The sequence below is a fragment of the Phycodurus eques genome, chromosome 3 (assembly GCF_024500275.1).
Source record: "Phycodurus eques isolate BA_2022a chromosome 3, UOR_Pequ_1.1, whole genome shotgun sequence".
In the NCBI taxonomy this organism is placed as follows: Eukaryota; Metazoa; Chordata; class Actinopteri; order Syngnathiformes; family Syngnathidae; genus Phycodurus; species Phycodurus eques.
The window spans coordinates 29,346,405-29,366,842 of NC_084527.1; the positions used below are offsets into that span (position 1 = coordinate 29,346,405).

Below are 20,438 nucleotides of genomic sequence, written 5' to 3' on the forward strand. Positions count from 1 at the left end.
ATTGTGATCCTGGAAATTTCCAAAAGGGACTAATTTAAAATTTTCGCCCAGCAATGTAATGGACTATAATTACATGTAATTAAATTACATAATTATATGTAATGGACTACAATTACATTTCATATTTACAACCCCAATTCCAATGAAGTTGCGACGTTGTGTTAAAAACAATACAAATAAAAACAGACAAGCCAGCAGCGTTTCTGGGTGTTGTCGATAAATGGTGTTTGATGAGCATTCCTTTTTTGTCACCTGTCCCAGCTTTTTTTGGAACGTGTTGCCATAAAATTCTAAGTTAATGATTATTTGCTCAAAACAAAGTTTGTCAGTTTGAACATTAAATATCTTGTCTTTGTAGTGTAGTCAATTAAGTATAGGTTGAACATGATTTGCAAATCATTGTATTCCGTTTTTACGTTTAACACAACATCCCGACTTCATTGGAATTGGGGTTGTACATAACCTAGTTACACAGTACAGACCGTACAGAACAGTATTCAGGCACATGCACAGGTAGATCTTAGTGATGCTCAAAGCACTTGCCTTTTAACCCTGGATGCCTCGTAAAAGTGCCCTTTCTGATGAAACCCAATTATTTGTCTTTATTCACCTAGTAGAAAAAAAAATTAAAAATTACTTTTATTCCACCTGATCACGATTTGCCCCATTTGTTTATAACCGTGTTGATTTAACCAATATAAGCTGCTGTTTTTTCCCTTTAAGCTACGGAATAATTTTGCCACTATCGATTGTCCATTGGCATGTGTGTAAACAAGCTAATTTTATAGACGAGAAAATCTTTATCAATTGATCAGCGTCTGCCAATCTGGACAAAAACAAAAAAACACCAGCCACAGTCAACGTAAGTTGAATGTAAGCACAAAGCAAATTTTATAGTCGATAAAATGTATTATAAATTCACCAGTTTATGGACTACCCTCATGTGGAGTCATACACTATACATGATGGCTGGCATTGCTTACTTGAAATTGACACCAGTTAAACTAGACATTGTCAGAGCATGTTGTTTTTTGTTTTTGGCATTAACTTGATGCTGAACAAAACAGTCACTTGTTTGATTGTGCATAATTGTTTATTCATTTTATACCTGCCTATGCATTTGTTCAAAATAAAGGTGAATTTAAAGAACCTTGAAACAAAATCTCCATCCACTTATTAAAGAGTCACAAACACTCTTCAAAATAGCACAAATTCTCCAGCTTCACAAAATTGCAACACTGAAACTAAATTAATATCGTGACCAAAAGTCAATAAGAAGGAAATAGAGTTATGTGCATTAAATTTGGTTTACCCAGAGAATATGTTGGAGCTTTGCTGCACTCTAAGATCTAATCTCGTTACTGCAAAACTGTTGTCACTCCACACAATGGTTGCGTTTTCAAATGGTCACAAAATACTCGACCAATAGTCTAAACCCAAATGTACTTCAAGGGAAAATCTTAATTTGTTTGATGAGAGTACAAGATCTGGTACATCTGAGCACTGAGAATCCTGGAAAGATTTCAAAGGTGCAATGTACCTGCAGCTGGCTGACTGCTATTCATATCATAAAGCACCCCAAATTCATCTCATCCAATGTTAGTAACACATCTTAATTTCCAAGCAGCACCCAATAGAATGCGCACAAAATTAAAATGTAAGAGTGAACTGGAAAAACACAGCCTTGGTGAATACAATGACCAACACGGTCTAACATTTGGGTACAATTTTAAATCATTTTCAAAATTAAGAACTCCCAGAGAGGATTGCAAAAGTAAAGCAGTTATCCAAGAAACCAAATCATTATATTTATTTCAGTGTTGTCTACTTTGTGTGAACCATGGATGTGCTGAAGAGAAGTTTCTGTTTTTTCTTTTTCTTCTTTCCTCCCTTCTCATCTGTAAAAGAAAAGGAACGGATTGTGTTACTCAGTTACTTGAAATATGCTTCGATTCTTTCAAAAATGTAATTCAGAGATGGCCAACCTGAGACAACCACGGGTTGTGGAGAACATTCCGGACTGTCTAGCTGCAGAAGTGCCTTCTCAAATGCTTGGCTGAAAGAGTTCTGAAAGTTGGGCACTGGAGCACGGTCTGACCCGTCACTCTCTCCATCACTGTCTGCTGCTGGCAGCGCTAACAGCGTACCTGCATGACAATTCACACTATTGACTGGAGGGAGCCCTTAGAAGTCTCTCGTCAATTGTCACAAACCCGGTTTTACAGGAAGTGAAATACAATACAACTAACTCTTGTGTGTGTGTGTGTGTGTGTGTGTCCGCCCCCCAAACACACCCATCAGTAGGTATTGTATCCCATTAACCAAGTACACTTGCACTGACAACGTAATCTGTGACTGCAGAAATCTTCATTTGTACTTCTTAAAATCGTATCATCTCAGCAAATGATAATCATTTGACAAGCTGATTTTTTAGATCAACCTATTAAGACTGTACTTAACACTTAAGTCAAACTACTTTCATGATATTAACACTTCATTTAAATAGCAGGCTTCACAACAAGGAATGTACCATTGCATTTTGTTTTTATACATTAAATTTACATTGTTTGAAAATGAGTACCTTTCTGTGTGGTGATTCTGGGTCCGTCCGCTCTGGCTTTCCCATCTCTCAGCATCTATATGGAATACAGCAAGTGTCACAATGTAAAATCTATATGCGTGCGTGGGGATGAAAATTTTCAATTTTAATTATCACTGCAATGTGTTTCTGGAAGTCATGGTTGTCTTTTTGGCTTATCCCATTTGGTGTGGCAAAACATAGAAGAAAGATGCAAACCGTAGAAGATTGTTATGAAGCATGCCAAAAGCATTAAACACTATAACAGTGGGACAGGGTGGTTTTTTTTTTTTTAAACCTTTAAAAAAAAAAAAAAAAAAAACTATGGCAGAGGTCTAGGCCTATTTTGGATTTTTATAAAACTTCACAATATACAGAAAATGCAGGAGGGGAAAAGGTCGGAAACACTTCAAATAATATGCGTTATCTTTAAATTTCATGGCGTTTTAAATGCACGAAATCTTAGTTTGTTGCTCTTTTCAGTTTCTGATGTGCAAAAACTGCATCACGTTGCTGAGATTTTTCATATTTAAAAAAAAAACTGCAATGCTTTAGGATAGAGAATTTTAAAACAGTTTTATCTTTATATAATCAACAACAGTAAGTATTCAAATAAGCGTTTTTCACACACCTGTGCAAAAGACATGCAGTGAGAGTCATCCTCCACACTAGGAGAGCTTTGTCCATTCAGACTTGGGAACGTCATTCCAACTGAAATACGGAAGAAAAGTTTGGTTACTTAGGAATTCCTGATTCTCATATGTGAGTGAATGGGATAGAGTGGTAGGCTCCCATAATAAAATGTACTTCGTTTTGAAATAGGGATTAAATGGTCATTTCACAATTGAATTATTGTTTCTACCCTACTAGCTCTGCGAGCAGTAACAGCAGAAAGAGAATAGAATGAACTGTAACGGAAGATGCGACTCAGACAGCAAGTAGAAAACATATGATGCGGTGGACGAAAACTTATTCTTTAAATTATAAAGACCAGGACAGAAGTGTGGCCGTATTCATATTTTTGTTATTTAGAAAAGACCAAACTTCAGATTCCAGCTTTCATTTCATGGTATTTACATATAGGTGTGTTAAACAACTCAGTACAGATCACCTTTTTTTTTTTATAAATGTCGGCGGTGTAATGCGTGGATCAGACTACAAGACAAATTTAGTCTTTCACGATTGCATTATGTCAGACTACTGCAATAAAATCTTGTATTCCAATACCACCGCATCCCGTCTTTTACAATCACTGGGCTTTATCCTGTCAACTCAAACGCGCCCGGATACACTCGTTACCATGGCAACGACAACTTCAATGGATCGCGCCGCGTGTATAATAAGAACAAAATGGGGAAAAAACGTGTGCTGTTGGTCACCGGTGCTTGGGAGAGAGAACTTTAATTCAAGGATTGCTTGAGGTATCTTCACATTCTTTTAATACGATACAGCGCGCAAGCAGCCAACAAAACGTTATGTAGCCTAGCAAGCTAGTGCTAGCACTAACGGTTGTATGTAAACATGTCAGCAGTCTGTCGAATCATGCTCTAATGTTTCGGTCTGTGTGTGTGAAGTAATTTAATTACAATAATTTAATTACAGTAAGTTAGCACCCATAATTAGTCATGTTGTAATGTTGATTTGACCTGACTGATTAGAATATATTACCTGACTAGAGAATACTTTTGAAGACTCAGTATACAGTACACAATACAGTAAATGAAAAAGTCACTGAAATAGACATTGCTCCAGCTTGTGATCGGATTGGTGATTGTTTTTTGTTTTTTTTAACCTCGCTGATTGGTGATCGGCCCCAAAAATCCTGATCGTGTAAAGCCTAGTTTTGGGTCATTGTCTTGCTGCATGATAAGCTTCTCACAATTAGTTTGGATGCAATTTTCTGTAAATTGCCAGACAAAATGCCTTGCCAACCTCCACAGGGCAGGGGTGAAGTTATCAGAATCCACTGTTCGAAAAAGACGTCAAGAAATATACATGCCATACCACAAGATGCACACCACTCATCAGCAAAAAGAAATGGGAGGCCAGATTGGATTTTGCAAAGTAGTACAGAGATGAGCCACAAAAGTTTTGGAACAAAGTTTTCAAGACTGATAAGACCAAGATTAACCTCTACAAAAGTGATGGAAAGGCAAAAGTATGAAGAAATAAATTATCTGCTGATGATCCAAAAGACACAAGCTCATCTGTGAAGCATGGTGGAGGTAATGCCATGGTTTGGGCTTGCAAGGCTGCTGAGAGAAAGGGCTCACTAGTCTTTATTGATGATGAGAGAAAGGGCTCACTAGTCTTTATTGATGATGTAACTCATGATGGCAGCAGCAGATTGAATTCTAAAGTCTTCAAAACCATTTTGTCTTGCACTTTACAGAAAAATGCATCCAAACTAATCGGGAGAAGCTTCATCATGGAACAAGACAATGACCCAAAACACACTGCCAACACAACAAAGGACTTCATCAGGGGCAAAAAGTTGAAGGTCTTACGACTGGCCAAGTCAATCACTGGACCTTAAACCAATATAGCATGCATTTTACCACCTGGAGGGGAGACTAAAGGGAGAAACCCCCAGAAACAAACAAGAACTGAAACAGGCTGCAGTAAAGGCCTGGAAAAGCATTTCTAATGAAGAATGCGACAGTCTGGTGAAGTCAATGGGTCGCAGTCTTGATGCAGTTACTGCAAGTAAGGGTTATGGCACCAAATATTAAATTCTATTCACTTTAAGTTAATTCCATAATGTCTGTTCCAATGCTTTTGCTCACTTGGAAAGTGGGTGGTTTCAAGCAAAAGGTGCTCTGTCCTGAGTTGTTCTGAGATGAATCTCACAAACTCAACATCTGCTTCTCACGTAAAACACTACTACTACATGTTTTGTTGTACATTTGTAAGACTGAAAAGAACTGGGAGCACAACTTTGGCCGTAAGTATCACAAGCTTTAAAAATTCCGACTCACAGTGAAGGTGGACACGTCACCCACACTGTCAACATGGTGTTTTACACACCATACTCATATCTAACTTTATCTCTACTTAGCTAGATAAGTCTTGTGACATGTACTCAACACTAGCTGAATTGAACTACTTTAAAAATATCTGTAGAAATAGTTGCATCCTTTCTTTTTAAACTGAGATTATTGATTAGCATTCCAGATAAGTTCCATCATGTATAACTAGTGTTGGCAGTTGTCAGGTTGGCATTTCGTAAATAATTCATTATTTTTCAACCATGATTTTAAATACAAATTCTCCAATTATTTTTGCGTATATATCAACTATTTGTATTTCTTAACTTCACATTGTGCATAAAAGATAAGGGATTAATTTTAAAACCATGTAACAGTCTGTGCATTGTCACTTAAGCAGCCAGCATTTTAGCATTTTGTGACATTAATACATTAGGTTCATGGGTGCGCATTTATGAGTTTAGACTAGCTGACTAAGAAAAATACATTCTTTTTACTACTACAAGTTTTGGAACTGTTCAATTTGTTCAAACTAACAGAAACCTCGAGAGAAAACAAGTATTTCCTTCATCCGACTTCAGATCATCAGATGGTAGTATACTGTACTGGCCATATGTCACACAGTGACTACACTGAGCAAAAGCACCTGTAAGTAACTTTATGTTTGCTAATTGGTTGCACACTGTATTTGTCAGCACGTTACTCTTGCTAAATGACTGCGTACTGTATTTGTCAGCTTCGTAACAAACAAAGCCACACATTTGACGGTCCTCAGAGACTCTACCCAGGGCTAACGTTATGTCAGTAAGGTAGACTCATGTTAAAATTTGCTGATTTGTGCTCTTAATTTCACTTTCGTCTCTTGGGTCCCATGACGAGGTGTCTTCGGCGGAGAGAAATAGCCGCGTTACAACAAATGAGTGCTTGCCTTGCATTACGCAATGAAATGCTTTCACACGCTTTTTTCACCATTTTCTGTCTTTTTTTCTTCTCAATTCTGCGTTGCGTCGCATATCCCCGCTGTGTTCCCGCTCCTTCAACCGATGAACCTCTCTTTCGCATTTTACTTCCCACGCAGCGGTGATGTAACGGCGTTGTGTTACATACGCCCCTACGTACATCAGTCTCGGATAACGGACACGCAATCAACAAGGTGTCCCCAGCAACCTCGAACCTCTGATAGTTTCGGCATTCTTGCCTTCTGCCCCGCTGAGCCAGGCGGTCACAAGAAGCCTGGTTTATGTCACCCGGACCCTAAACTAATTAACAGCTCCCCTAGAAACCTGGGCTTCCAGTCATCAAAGACCCCCCCTTTGTGCGCAGAACCAAGATGCGTCTCCAAAGATGCGTCGACCAAACGTTTGAAAAACTTGCTGTTCAAAGCATGCCAAAATAAAGTTCAAAGAACCATTTGCTCCTTTGAAATGCAGACAAGGCCCTCTGGGACAATTGATGGAACACAAGCGACACCGATTGGCGGTGGAGTTACTGCCAGCCGTGAGCTGTGCCACAGATTTCTCCAAATTTGAATGACTTTGATATTTTACAAACTTTGAATGAATGTTCCCAGTAGAAATCCTGACACCTATGTCACTAATGATTGTTTGCCACAGGGCTGATGTCAAATCAACTGAATCAGATGAGATGTTTCACCTCACAAAACACAAATGTCACATCACAAATATTAACCACCACATAAAATTGAAACACTCATTGCATAGATTAACCAGGGTGTGTACAATGCAAAGCTGGGAGGCGATGTCTTCATCTTAAGAGCCAATCTTTTATTTCTACTGCTTTAAAACCATAAATAATTCTAGGATGAAAATTAATACTAAGAGAGGCGTGGGCCAGCCCCTCTCTCGTCTGTGCAAAAAAGGCTGAAGCCACTTTGTTCTGGGCTCGTTTTTCTAGGCTCGCTCGCTTCTCGTTTTTCCAGCCTCTCATTGTGCAACCAGCCGCAGACCCTGGCACAGCCAGAGAGCCCCGCCTCCCACCACGAGGAGGCGGCCGAGACGCATCCTTCCTTCCTTCCGAACTCGGAGGGCAGAAGCACTCTGCGGCGCCCCGAAACCACGCTTTGTTGCGCGTGGGGTAGGTTGCTGATAAAAGATCAGTTCGGAAGGAGTTGCGGTGCAAGTCTTCACTGAGCCCGTGATGCACACCGTCACTTAGGCGCTTCGGCCACCCTATCCTGGCTTTATCTGTTTTTTTATTCCTTCTTTTTCCGTCAAATACACCTGTTCGGCGACCCGGTCCAGCCATCTAGAAGACTGACCAGCCTGTCCAAATTATGTTCTACGCAACCGAAGTGCAGCGTGCTGCTGCTGCCAGGTACAAATTGGTGCATAATTATCATAAGTCACAGAGACTCCCAGCCTCGTATTGCGACCTGCATATCCTCATGTAACACCAACATCACAAGTTCGTTCCTTTACGAGACAAAGAGTTTGATTCTAACGTTACAAGTAAATTGAACTAAACCGGAAGTAACCCCTAGCTTCCGGCGTATTCTGTCCAAAATTAATAAAGCTTTTATCCAAAACCAATATACGCTACACTGTGATAAAACTGTGATTTACAGTTTTGCTTATCAATGTCTTTTTTTGAGGAGCAAAATGCGAATTTTAACTCACAAACTGTGATGCAAGAGCGCTTAATTTGAACCTTGTAGCAATTTTCCATTTCATGCATGAAAATGTTTTAAAAGTTGTTTTACAATTTCAAATCTGCGAAAAGTACATAAGGTTGCTCATTTTCATATTTTTTTGTATTAAACAAAACTTGTTGCAATGTTGTTTTTTTTTTGCGAGTACTTTGGTCACTATAATCGTGATGTGAAATATTAATACTGTTTCTTCTCTAGTTTGAAAAAAGAAGTTAGGGTACAATGTTCATATACTAACAATTAACTGCTTGCTGAGTGCAGATGCTATAAAATGATGGATCTTACCAGAGGAAGGACTGCTGCTAAGGGGAGACAGAGGAACTAAAGTAAAATCAGGATGGACCAGGGGACTGCTGTTGAGAGGCGGCGACCCGAAAGCCGGGAAATGTTGAAGGTTCTCTAGTCCAATATGCACCTCAGGATCTAAGAGGAGCATATATAAATTTACCCACTAGGGTCTGCGTTAAAAGATTTTCAATGCAGCTGATATACTTACATTTACCCTGCTTCTTGTTCTCTTCAATTTCAATTCGCTTCTCTCTGCGCTTCTCGTCTCTTGCTTTCTTCTGTCTCAGGCGGTTTCTTTTCTCCAATTCATCTTCAAGTTTGTTTGAAAATTCATTCGGTCAAAAGTTAAATACATATAATTTAGTTCCTGTGAAACTTAGTGCTCAATTTTGATAAAGTGGCAAATGAACATTAAGTGTTCCATATCTGATATCACTATTTACATTCACTGAACTAATGAAACAATCCATATGCAGAAGTCCAAAACACACATGAACAACAAAATGGCAACATTGACCAGCAGTAAACATGAATACAAATAAACAAATGAAATAAACATGAAATGTAATGTTTAGTGGGCCTGGAACGACTTTTCAAAGTCTACACACCCCTGATCAAATGCCAGGTTTTTCTGATGAGGAGGAGAGAAGAAAAACAAACAAAAAAAACAAACAAAAAAAGCCGATTTCAACACTTTTCCCACCTTTGTGACCTATACCTTTACAACTCCATTGAAAAACAAACTGCAATATTTTAAGAGGGAAAATGAAAACAATAACCCGGTTGCATAAATATGAACTAATACTTTGTTGAAGCACCTGTGGCTTTTATTTACTGCGCTCAAGTCTTTTTGGGTAGGAGTCTATCCGGTGTGGCACATCTTGATGTGGCAATATTTAGCCACTCTTCTTTCCAAAAACACTCGAAATGTGTCAGATTGCGAGGGAATCTCCGATGCTTCAGATGACCCCACAAATGTTCACTCAGATTCAGATCTGGACCATTCCATTCTTGTTATTGTATGGGTGCTTTGCTTATAATCATGCTGAAAGATGAAGTTTGTTTTTTTTAACAGAATGACTGAGTTTTGTGCTAACACTGACTAGTATTAGGAACGGTTCATAATTCCCTCCACCTTGACGAAGGCTCCAGTTCCATACTTCACTAACCGTATAGCGTTGTTATGGTGAGGAGCAGCGCTGTTTCTGCCAAAAACACATTTTGGAACATATTTTTCTTTTCTTTGCAAGTCTTGCCACTCCATAGTCCAGCCATATGAATGCAGGAGATTGACGTCACATAAACAGCCAGTACTTGCCAGAACTTTCTGAAGCTCCTTTAATTTTGTTGTTGCCCTTATGACAGCCTCATTTACTGACAATTTATTTTCCTCAATATTCATCCATTTTGGTGGGGCGTTGGGTTCTTGGTAATGTCACTGTTGTGGCACTATATATCACTATAACCTACCATTTGAACAGGGGTGTGTAGACTTATATCCACTGTGCATTCGTCTGTCTAATGACGCTGGAGTCGCATTGGATAGTACCTGATAGATTTATTTAAGAAATAGAAAAGGGCTTTTTCTGATCTAACACCCAATTATTTTTCCAGCCTGCTATGACAAATCTCAATTGTGCCAGTTGGGAGCAAAAAGCAAACAAAACAACAACAACAACAAAATCTGTATTGCGTGACTTGGATGGTGTGGTTTAAAATGCAAATACAAACCCTCAAATGCGTCCATGGTTTCCTTGGACAGGATTGGTTGCTGCAAGGATAACTCACAGATGCTGAACTCACATGTGAGTGGCAGATGAGACAGGTAACGATGGCGACGCCGGATCTCCTACAAAAAAAAAAAAAAAAAAAAAAAAAAAAAAAGGTAAAACTTGACAAATCATGAAGGCAGTAATATTAGTGTTTCCCTTTCCCAAACTGATTTCGCATTTTCGAGATTGATGGTACGTGTTTTTTATTTATTTATTTATTTTTTAAAGTGGTCAAACATTAAGTTGACCTTGGTATTGGGCTGTTCATGTAAATAGATACATGAAATTCCTTAATTTTCCCCCACGAATAAATGAGTGGGGAATACAGCACGATACAGCTCTATAAAACTGAGGTCCGTCCAGCTTTGTTTCTGGGTATGGTGCCCCTCATTTTCCTCTTGACAATACCTCATAGAATCTCAATGGGGTTTAGATCCTACGAGTTGGCTGGCCAGTCAAGGACTGTGATGACATGGGCATGAAACCAGGTTTTGGTACTTCTAGCGGTATGGGCAGGGGCAACTGCTGGAAAATGAAATCTGCATCTCCATGCACATCCTCAGCAGAAGGAATCATGAACTCTTCTTAAACATTCTAGTAGACTGTTGCGGTGACCTTGGATTTAAGAGAGCAGAGTTTACCAACAACTGCACTGGACATTGCACCCTAAATCAGTAGTGACTAGATACAGTGGATACGGAAAGTATTCAGACCCCATAAATTTTTCACTCGTTATATTGCAGCCATTTGCTCAAATCATTAAAGTTCTTCCCCTCATTAATGTACACACAGCACCCCATACTGACAGAAAAAAAACCTCTTTTTGCAGCTTTATCTAAAAGTCGGGGCTTTATGGCAAAGTAGCTCGATGGAGGCCTCTCCTCAGTGCAAGACATATGAAAGCCTGGATGGAGCTTGCTAAAAGAACACCTGAATCAGAATAATCTTTGTTTGCCAAGTATGTCCAAAAAACAACAAATTTGTCTCCGGCAGTTGGAGCCGCTCTAGTACGACAACAGACAGTCAATTGACAGAGAACACTTTTGAGACACAAAGACAAACAGTCACTGAGCAGTAAATGGTTTTTAGGACTCCAAGATGGTGAGATATAAGATTCTCTGGTCTGATGAAACCAAGACAGAACTTTTTGGACTTAATTCTAAGCAGTATGTGTGGCGAAAACCAGGCACTGCTCATCACCTGTCCAATACAGTCCCAACAGTGAAGCATGGTGGTGGCAGCATCATGCTATGGGGGTGTTTTTCAGCTGCAGGGACTGGACGACTGGTTGGTATTGAAGAAAGATGAATGTGGCCAAGTACAGGGATATCCTGGATGAAACCCTTCTTCAGAGTGCTCAGCACCTCAGACTGGGCCGAAGGGTCACCTTCCAACAAGACAATGACCCTAACCACACAGCTAAAATAACAAGAGTGGCTTCAGAACAACTCCATGACTGTTTTTGAATGGTCCAGACAGAGTCATGACTTAAACCCAATTGAGCATCTCTGGAGAGACCTGAAAATGGCTGTCCACCAACATTCATTTAAGGGGTCTGAATACTTTCCGTACCCACTGTATTTCATACTGGAACACAAGCAGCTTCCATTCTGTTCTTCACCAGTCTTCCGCCAAACCCTTGGACCTTGATCCCCGAATGAAAGGCACACTTTACTTTCATCGGAAAAGAGGACCTTGGCCCACTAGCCAACAGTCCAGTCCTTCTCCTTGGCTCAATTGAGACATTTCCTACATTGGCTTAGGCTCAGAAGTGGCTTGACCCGAGGAACCAGACAGTTGAAGCCCATCTCCCAGATGTGTCTGAATGTGGTGGTTTTTGAAGCTGTGACTACCGCCTCATTCTACTCTTTCTGGATCTCTGCTAGGTTCTTGAATCTTCTCTGTTTGATGGCCCAAAATATCTCCACACAGATGTGAAAGACTCATTGGCAGTTGTAGAAAACGCTTGATTTCAGTTGTTGCTGCTGAGGACGGCCAAACAACCAGCTATTAGGTTTAGGGGGCCATTATTTTTTCCACACATGGCCAGGTAAGTTTTTTTTTCTTAATAAATTTAATAATTCAAAAACTGCATTTTAAGTTCACTTGTGTTATATTTGTCTGACACATACATATGTTTGATGGTCTTAAAGTGGGGAAACTGCAAAAATATAAGAATTTGAGGAGGAGGCCAATACTTTTTCATGGCACTGTAGATTGACCGGTAAATTGAGAGCTTTGCCTTTTGGCTCAGCTCCTTCTTCACCACGACCGACCGATACAGAGTCTACATCACTGCAGACGCTGCACCGTTCTGCCTGTCGAACTCCCGCTCCATTCTTCCGTCACTCGTGAACAAGACCTTGAGATACTTTAACTTCTCCACTTGGGGCAGAATCTCTTCACCAACCTGGAGAGGTCCACCCTTTTCCAACTGAGGACCATGGTGTCTGAGTTGGAGGTGCTGATTTTTATTCCAGGCGGTTCACACTCTGATGCGAACAGCTCCAACAAGAGCTTAAGTTTGCAGCTTGATGCAGCTATAAGAAACAAAATCGTCTGCAAAAAACAGACGTAATACAGACATCGCCAAACCGGACCCCCTCAGCACCTTGGCTCTGTCTAGAAATTATGTACATGAAGGTAATGAACAGAATCGGTGGCAAAAGGTAGCCTCGGCGGAGTCCAACACCCACTGGAAAGGTATTTGACTTACTGCCGGCAATACGGACCAAACTCTTTCACCGACCGGTCTTACAGGAACCGAACAGCCTGTATCAGTGATTCGTGTGCCCCACACTCCCAGAGTACCCGCCACGGGAATCCCCAGGGGACACGGGCAAACACCTTCAAGTCCACAAAACGCATGTAGACTGGTTGGACTTCAAAGACCCTGCTGATGGAGTAGAGCTGGTCCACTATTCCACGGCCAGGACGAAAACCACCACTGCTCCTCCTGAATCTGAGATTTGACTTCCTGACGGACCCTCCTCTCCGGATATGCCTGAATAGATCTGACCAGGGAGGCTGAGGTACCAGTACCCCTTCTTAAAGAGTGGAACACCACCCCGGCCTGCTAATCCAGAGGAACTGTCGCCCGTGTCCATCCGATGTTGCAGAGGCGTGTAAACCAGGACAGCCCTGCAACATCCAGAGCCTTTAAGAACTCCGGGCGCATCTCATCCACCCCCGGGGCCCTTCCACTGAGAAGAACTTCAACCCTAGAGATAGGAGAACCCGCCTGCTTCCTCCTGGGAAGGCATGTCGGTAGAATTGAGTAGGTCTTTGACGTATTCGGCCCACTGACTCACAACATCCCGAGCTGAGGTCAACAGTGCCCTATCCCCACCATACAGAGTGGTGATGGTGCACTACTGAAGGCTGTTTTCAATGGCCTCACTGAACTCCTCTCACGCCTGGGTTTTTGCCTCAGTGACCATCAAAGTTGAGTTCCCCCACCATCGGAGCCAACTCACCACCAGGTGGTGATCAGTTGACAGCGCCGCCCCTGTCTTCACCCGAGTGTCCGAGTCCAATGACACAACCCTACAGTCGATCATAGAACTAGTGTGTGTCCTTGTGCCAGCTGAGGTAAGGATGATGTGAGTTTTTCCCATTTATTTTTACTTTATATTACTGTAATTTAATATGCTGTTTTATAAAAATCATTTAAAAAATTATTTTTTTAAAAGGCACTGTACTATATCTGGTTTAGTTTTCGCTGACCTCAGTGACCGTGTGTCCCTCAATCTCCACCACTGTGGCAGTGATGGAGTCTGGGCTGGCCTCCAAGCTGCCATATTCCCTCAACAGACAACGTACATTCACAGGATGCAAGAACATCTGCTGGCAGTCCTCAGCTGGAGGAGGAAAAAACATCATAATTATTACAAAAGGAAAGTTGGTGATTAGTAGTTTGATTTCAGTGCCAAGCAATCTTTTTCTTTGTGCTTGTGACAAGCAAAATTGCAGTTTGCTCCCTACTAACCAACAAACACAACCTGTAACAACTGATAAATAGAAAATCACTATTATGGCTTTGACAGAAGCACTGGAAAATACTAACCTTGGTAGAAATAATAGAAGGGTCCGTGCACCTGGCTGGTTTGAGTGTGACTTGGTTCTGCCTCTTTGGTAGAGTTTTCTTCATCAGAAAAGTGGTGTGGGGCTGAATCTAACACAGCATCAGGAGGCTCTTCAAGCACACTTTCCAAAGTATCTTCAGGACACTCCGGGAACTCTTCAGCTGGTAGGACTTCTGCCACCTCATCATCAAAAGCAGAAGCGTACTGCAGCACAGGCTAAAAGAGAGCAAGTAGAGGTGAATCTCAATAAATTTGAATTAGAAAACATGCATTTCCTGTTGTTTATTTAAAAAACTCAAGATTCACAACGAACTATTTTATGATTTTATTATTTTGATTATTTTAGCTGACAGCTAACAAAAAAACAAACAAACACATTTTACCATCTCCAAGAAATGTGAATGTTACATAATAAAAAAGTCAGAGATTTTAACATGGAAATAAGGTTGGAATTAGTTTTCTGAAAAGTATTTTCTTGTGTTGAATGGAGCTGTAGTATAATATGAGTTTCAGTTTTGGAATTACAATGCTGAAAAACAATGAACTCTCCTACAGTGTTTTCATTATTGAGATGCACATGTATTAATGGAGATTGTGGCAGTGGCTAAAGCCAGGAAGGTTAAATTGGGAAAATAAACTTGATTCTCCTTGAAGTATACCTTGGAAAAGCTGTTAATTGCCACCACTCCATCTACAGGAGAAGCAGGTTCCTCAAGAGCGAGAGAAGACAACTCAAAGCTGTTGTCTGCATTGGGATGCTGCTGCTTCATCAAAATTTCCTCTCGCTCCTAAACCACAAAGAAACAGAGTAGCCATTTTTTTTAATTGCAATACACCCAGAAATAACTTGGGATTGTCATAATAAATTATGATTAATCTCGACATTAGCCGCTTCATTAGCACGGAGTGGAGCGGGTACGGACAGTGTTATGGATGAAATGTCTCACAACTTGGCAACTTTTTTTTTTTTTTTTTTTTAAATAAGCCCAGTTAGCTCAGTCGGTAGACCAACAGTCTTTATCTCATTAATTGATCATCAGTTTTTCCCATCGTCAAACAAAGAAATGTAATCAAATGTCCATCCCTGATATGGACTACATAACATCAGGCTCAACTATTTCTTGCAAAAATATTATTACATAGGCTTTCCAAAACCGCTGGGGAAGCACGCAGACTTTTACCTGCAAATGGCAAAGTGCACTCTGAATGAAGCAGCCTTGAGCATCCTCTTGCTGGCATAGCTGAGCCTGCAGGACTGCCTTCTCCTCTGCCACCAGGCTGAGGACTTGGGTGGAGGAGGTTAGCAGCAGCTTGGAATACGGGCTCAGCGAAGCATCTAAAAAAACAAAGTAGTCATTTGCGGAATGGCATCTTGTTTCTCAATTTGGCTTTCTACCCCACAGTAGCAAACGTGAGCCGACGTCTCCTGTATTTGTCTTAACTTGAAGTGATTTTGTGAATAAACTAAACAGGAAGCACATAATGGACCACAGCACACAATAGCGTAGAGATAGAGGAAGGCAATAGGTATTCATTATTATCATAATGTGGGACAGTAGATAAATGTATACTTACGTTAACAAAGTGGGTACGGAAAGTATTCAGACCCCCTTAAATATTTCACTTTTTGTTATATTGCAGCCATTTGCTAAAATCATTTAAGTTCATGCAGCCATTTGCTAAAATCATTTAAGTTCATTTTTTCCTCATTAACTGATTCCCTGCCAATACCGTCCAAAGATGTCATTAAGAATCCATCTATTCCCTGCCAATGCCGTCTAAAGACGTCAATGCATTTTTTTTTAACGGCGATGGGTGAGGGAGGGTCTTGTGCAGTTTGTGTGATCGGCAAGCCTCTGGGTAACTGCAATGACGATTGGCACCCTGTTGAGGGCAACAATGCCTTGAAGTGAACGTCCCTTCCTCAGATTGAAGAACAGGAAGAAGAAGGAGGGTGTGGGCCAGCGGGGTGTAACAGACAATGAGAAGAGACAAACATAATGGCGGAAAAGAGAAGACAAAATAAAAATTTAAAAATCTAAAAAATAAAAAAAAAAAGGTAATTTTTTTAAATTTATTTTTTTATACTTTCAGTACTAGAAATTTATTGCGCCAAGGAAAGAAAGATACCGACTGACAGGAATGAAGCCTTCGATCATGCGGGAAATAAAGGATGACGCTGGAACACGGCGATCGCGCAAAATGCCGGCTCATACATATGGCGAGATGCTCTCGGCCGCTTGCTGACCAGGATTTTAATAAGTTGGATCCGGAATCGTCAGATAGTGAACTCCCTTTTGGTTAGCCAGCCGAGCATCATCCCGAGTTTTTGCCGACAAAGACAAAGGCAAAGACGAAGGTAAGTCGTTTGCAACTCGCGTTAGCTACCTTTAGCGAGCAAACACGCTCCTTCAATCCTTGTTCCATAAAAACATAATTTAGTCCCACTACGACCCTAGTGAGGATAAGCGGCTCAGAAAATGGATGGATGGATAGTTCACATTAAAATGTAACATCTGTTGCCAGTACTGATATGCATTTTCCATTTCCTCCATCTTGCAGGAATTCAACACCCGCGAGTCGAGCGTCTTTTATGATTGAGACGAAGAAAAGTAATGTTTTTTTTTGCCCTTGCAAAACATCAATATTTGTCTAAGTCAACAAGTTTCTTTATGATTAACATCAACAAATGTTAACTATTGCATTGTTTCTTCACCAAATTGAATAATATTGAACAATCGTATCACTCCCATACTTAAATTACACCTATTGTATCATTCTGCCCTTAAGGATATTGTTTTTGAATGGAATCGTAACCAGTGGATCTCAATATGTATCGAATTGGCCTCGTGCCAGAGATTCCCAACCCTATCAACAATATCATTCATGGTGATAGTTTCTGGGAAATTATTGTTCTAAAAAAATTCGTCATCGTGACAGGTCAAGTTCCTTTTGTTTTGCTCTTTTTATAGGAATAAGGGTGTGTATATTTTGAATATTTATGACTTATGATTGTCATATATTATTATAGTACTACAGGTATAGCTGTTCTATGGGATTGTAAGGAAGTAGAGATAGAGTTTTACTTCTTCCTACTCCTTTTCAAATATGTATGATTTAACTTTATATTTACCTATTGTTCAAATCTTGCTTGGTTGTCTTTGTGTTACTTTCTTACATGTTCAAAATAGTCAATCAAAACTATTGTCTGTGATTATTCACCTCCAAATCGTACGGGCTCCTCCACTTTCACCCACTGAGAGCTGGGCATGGCCACCACAGCCCCCTTTTCCCTCCGCATGAGGCGCATGGTTATTACGTCACCAACCACATACTGCCTGGTCTCCATAGCAACCACACTGCAACAAGAATCATACATTTATTTTACAACCATAAATATATACTACTTATAACCAGTGACAATTTCTGGCCTAATTTTGTATAGCCTCTCAGTTAGCTGACAAGTAATATTTAAACTGTAGATAATTATTTTTCGATTACCTCTTCAAGTCCACTGTGTGAACAGCCTCATAGCATATGGGGCACTTCGACCAAGTCTTGTCACTTAAAGACAGGTAGTGCAGTATGCAAGGCCAGCAGAAGATGTGTCCACAGCGCGTAATGCGAGCTGCCACAGGTGGGTAGAGGCAGATGGGGCAAGACGGCACCTCATGACTGTAGATTCGCTGGATCGAAGAGAAAAAAAAAAAAAAGGGAGGGGGGATTTTCCTTAAATGTTAAAGGCCTAGGCAAAGAAAATATAAAATATCCTACACTAGATTGTAAGGCACTAACCACTTGCTGCACACAGTCCCAGTTGACCAGAGTATCTGGATCAGTGAAGTGAGCCTCGTAGTCCTGGTCATCAGTCACCACAAACTGGCAACTAAAATACACACATCAATCGTCAAACTTGATGGAGAACATATGGATCTTGCCTCCCCATTCATGTTACTTTTTTATTTGCTTACTTGGCCTGCAGGAAAAGCTCCTTGTTAAAGGGCTTGTGCTTATGACCCCATTTATTTCGGCGTCCCCAACATGAGTAGCTTCCATCTCCGACAGCACCATTACCTCCACGAGGTTCAAAGGTGAAGTTCAACAGGTGGTTCAGGCTTATTTTTTTCGGTCCAGCAAACTGAGCCGGGCTAAACTCTGCCCGGCGCGTCTCTGCTACCTGAAAAGGCAAAGTTGAAAGGAAAAAGTGGTGAAACGTGCTGACATAGTACATGCGCAAGGTTATAACGACAGAAATGTGGGAATGAAATACTAACGTCCTCGCGTCGTCCTCCACCTGCAACCCCATATTGCCGTCCTCCACCTCTCTGGGGGGGTCTCTTGTCAAAATTCTTGTTTTTCTGTGGATTGGTGCGACGCGGGCCAGAAAGGTTTTCTGCTTTGGGAAAGGAGGGCTCCCGCTTGCGGCTATAGCGCTTACCGCCACCATTATTCTTACCTTCTGAAAAACAAAATAACATTTTAAAAAATGTATGAGTTGCAAGAATACATAATTATCCATGTAGGTGTCCTCATTTCACTGCAGCACTGGTTGTAGAATCAATACAAAGTATCAAAGTTTATGCAAATGCATTCTCCAGTTTATAGTTTGACTTATATTTGTCCATATCATGGGGCAAATTACAGTACTCTTAAAACTAACATTTGTTGGTGAATTTTACATTCTGAGTGCACTTCCAACAGCAAAGGTGGATATCTAAACAAATTTTGAGACGGACTGTTCCGTCTCCAGAACGCAACTCAGTGCTTAAAACTGACTTTCTAGTCATAAAATACGTGACTACTAAATGGCATGAGAAAAGTATAAATAATCTGACGTGAGACCCGTGAGACTGCAACGCAGTATACCGCTGTAACTTTGTAGAGTGGCTCAAATGTTTTGACAGCGATGTCAGCCATGTTAGATAGAGCTAAGCGCTACGACTAGGCCTTAATAGGCAGTCGTGCTTCCAAACTCGATTGACACTTGCTAGATTAAATGTCGTTGTTGTTTTTTTTTACCTGCTTTGGGTTTAGATTCCCCTGGGGTTGACCCAGAGGAGTTGGAACGAGGTGGAGCCTTGGTATTGCTGCTGCTGTTCGGGTTCTTCTCCATGTTTGTCTCCGCGCAGTGAACGAGGCCGAGCTTCGAGCCAAGAGCCGCGGAGGTCTCGAGCATCAAACAAAAAAACAAAGGGATAAAGTGGGCTGCAATGAGTGCGGGTCAGGCGGCGAAGGCCCTGATTCATATCGCTCAAACGCGGACAACCCATCACGGCGACATCTTCACAACAAAATAATCCAGAGGGGAAAAAAAACAAGAGACACGATTTCGGCGTCTCAAGTTAGGAAGGCTTTGAGGAGAGAGGACGAAAACTAGCCACACGGGGCCAAGACCCCCAAAATGAAGCGCCACTCGATCAGACCAACAGTTAGCCGAGCCGATGTACAAATGCTCTAACAATGTCACTGTATCAATGAATAATTTGTTCCCCAAAAAAAATACAGTTAAATGCGCTCCCACGAACGGCGACGGGTCGCCGCAGAATCTTCCTGAGAGACCCGGATGTTTCTCGTCGCTGGCTGCAGAAAATGTATTCAGTGCATCTTGGGAAATGGAGTTCTACTTGCTGGAACTACCTCGATTCGGAACTACGCAACAAGGCATCACGAATGTGCTTTTCTTTCTTCGTAATTTGATTGAAAAAAATATAGGTCATAGTCTTTAATTGTAGTGATTTAACCAATCAGGAATTTTCAACGGTCATGTGCCGATTTAACGTTCACGCGAAGTTCAAAGTTGAAAACCGAAAACGTAATATGATCGATAATAATTAAGACGTTGAAATTGCTTTATAATTTGTGCAATTCGTATTTTAGTTTTACCACGTGGAAAACAGGTTCCCGACAACGTTAAAAGACAATATTATTTTGAACATCACAACCAACTCTTTACACCAGTAGGAGGCTACTCTAAACACTATAACTCATCAAACTAGTTAAAGCCTTAATTCAGACTCATCAAACACCTTCGGAATGAATTAGAACAGTGGTTCTCAAACC

At 40.8% G+C, this 20,438-nt stretch overlaps 1 protein-coding gene across 2 annotated transcripts; it reads right to left on the minus strand.

The window, feature by feature from the left end:
* Window positions 1–1,077: 1,077 nt before the first annotated feature.
* rnf10 (ring finger protein 10) lies at window positions 1,078–19,963 on the minus strand. Of its 2 annotated transcripts, none has more exons than XM_061673030.1 (17): window positions 19,398–19,963; window positions 18,653–18,834; window positions 18,350–18,555; window positions 18,174–18,264; window positions 17,880–18,064; window positions 17,601–17,737; window positions 15,560–15,714; window positions 15,038–15,166; window positions 14,360–14,594; window positions 14,020–14,153; window positions 10,253–10,370; window positions 8,730–8,831; window positions 8,519–8,656; window positions 3,210–3,289; window positions 2,582–2,636; window positions 1,986–2,147; window positions 1,078–1,898 (listed from the first exon to the last, which is right to left on the minus strand). In XM_061673030.1, exons 1-17 carry the CDS (start codon window positions 19,552–19,554, stop codon window positions 1,825–1,827), a joined length of 2,340 nt encoding a protein of 779 aa, XP_061529014.1. In that variant the 5' UTR covers window positions 19,555–19,963; the 3' UTR covers window positions 1,078–1,824. The 2 variants fall into 2 exon arrangements, with proteins under 2 accessions (XP_061529014.1, XP_061529013.1); XM_061673029.1 differs by having other exon boundaries at window positions 18,653–18,837.
* Between the last annotated feature and the right edge of the window lie 475 nt (window positions 19,964–20,438).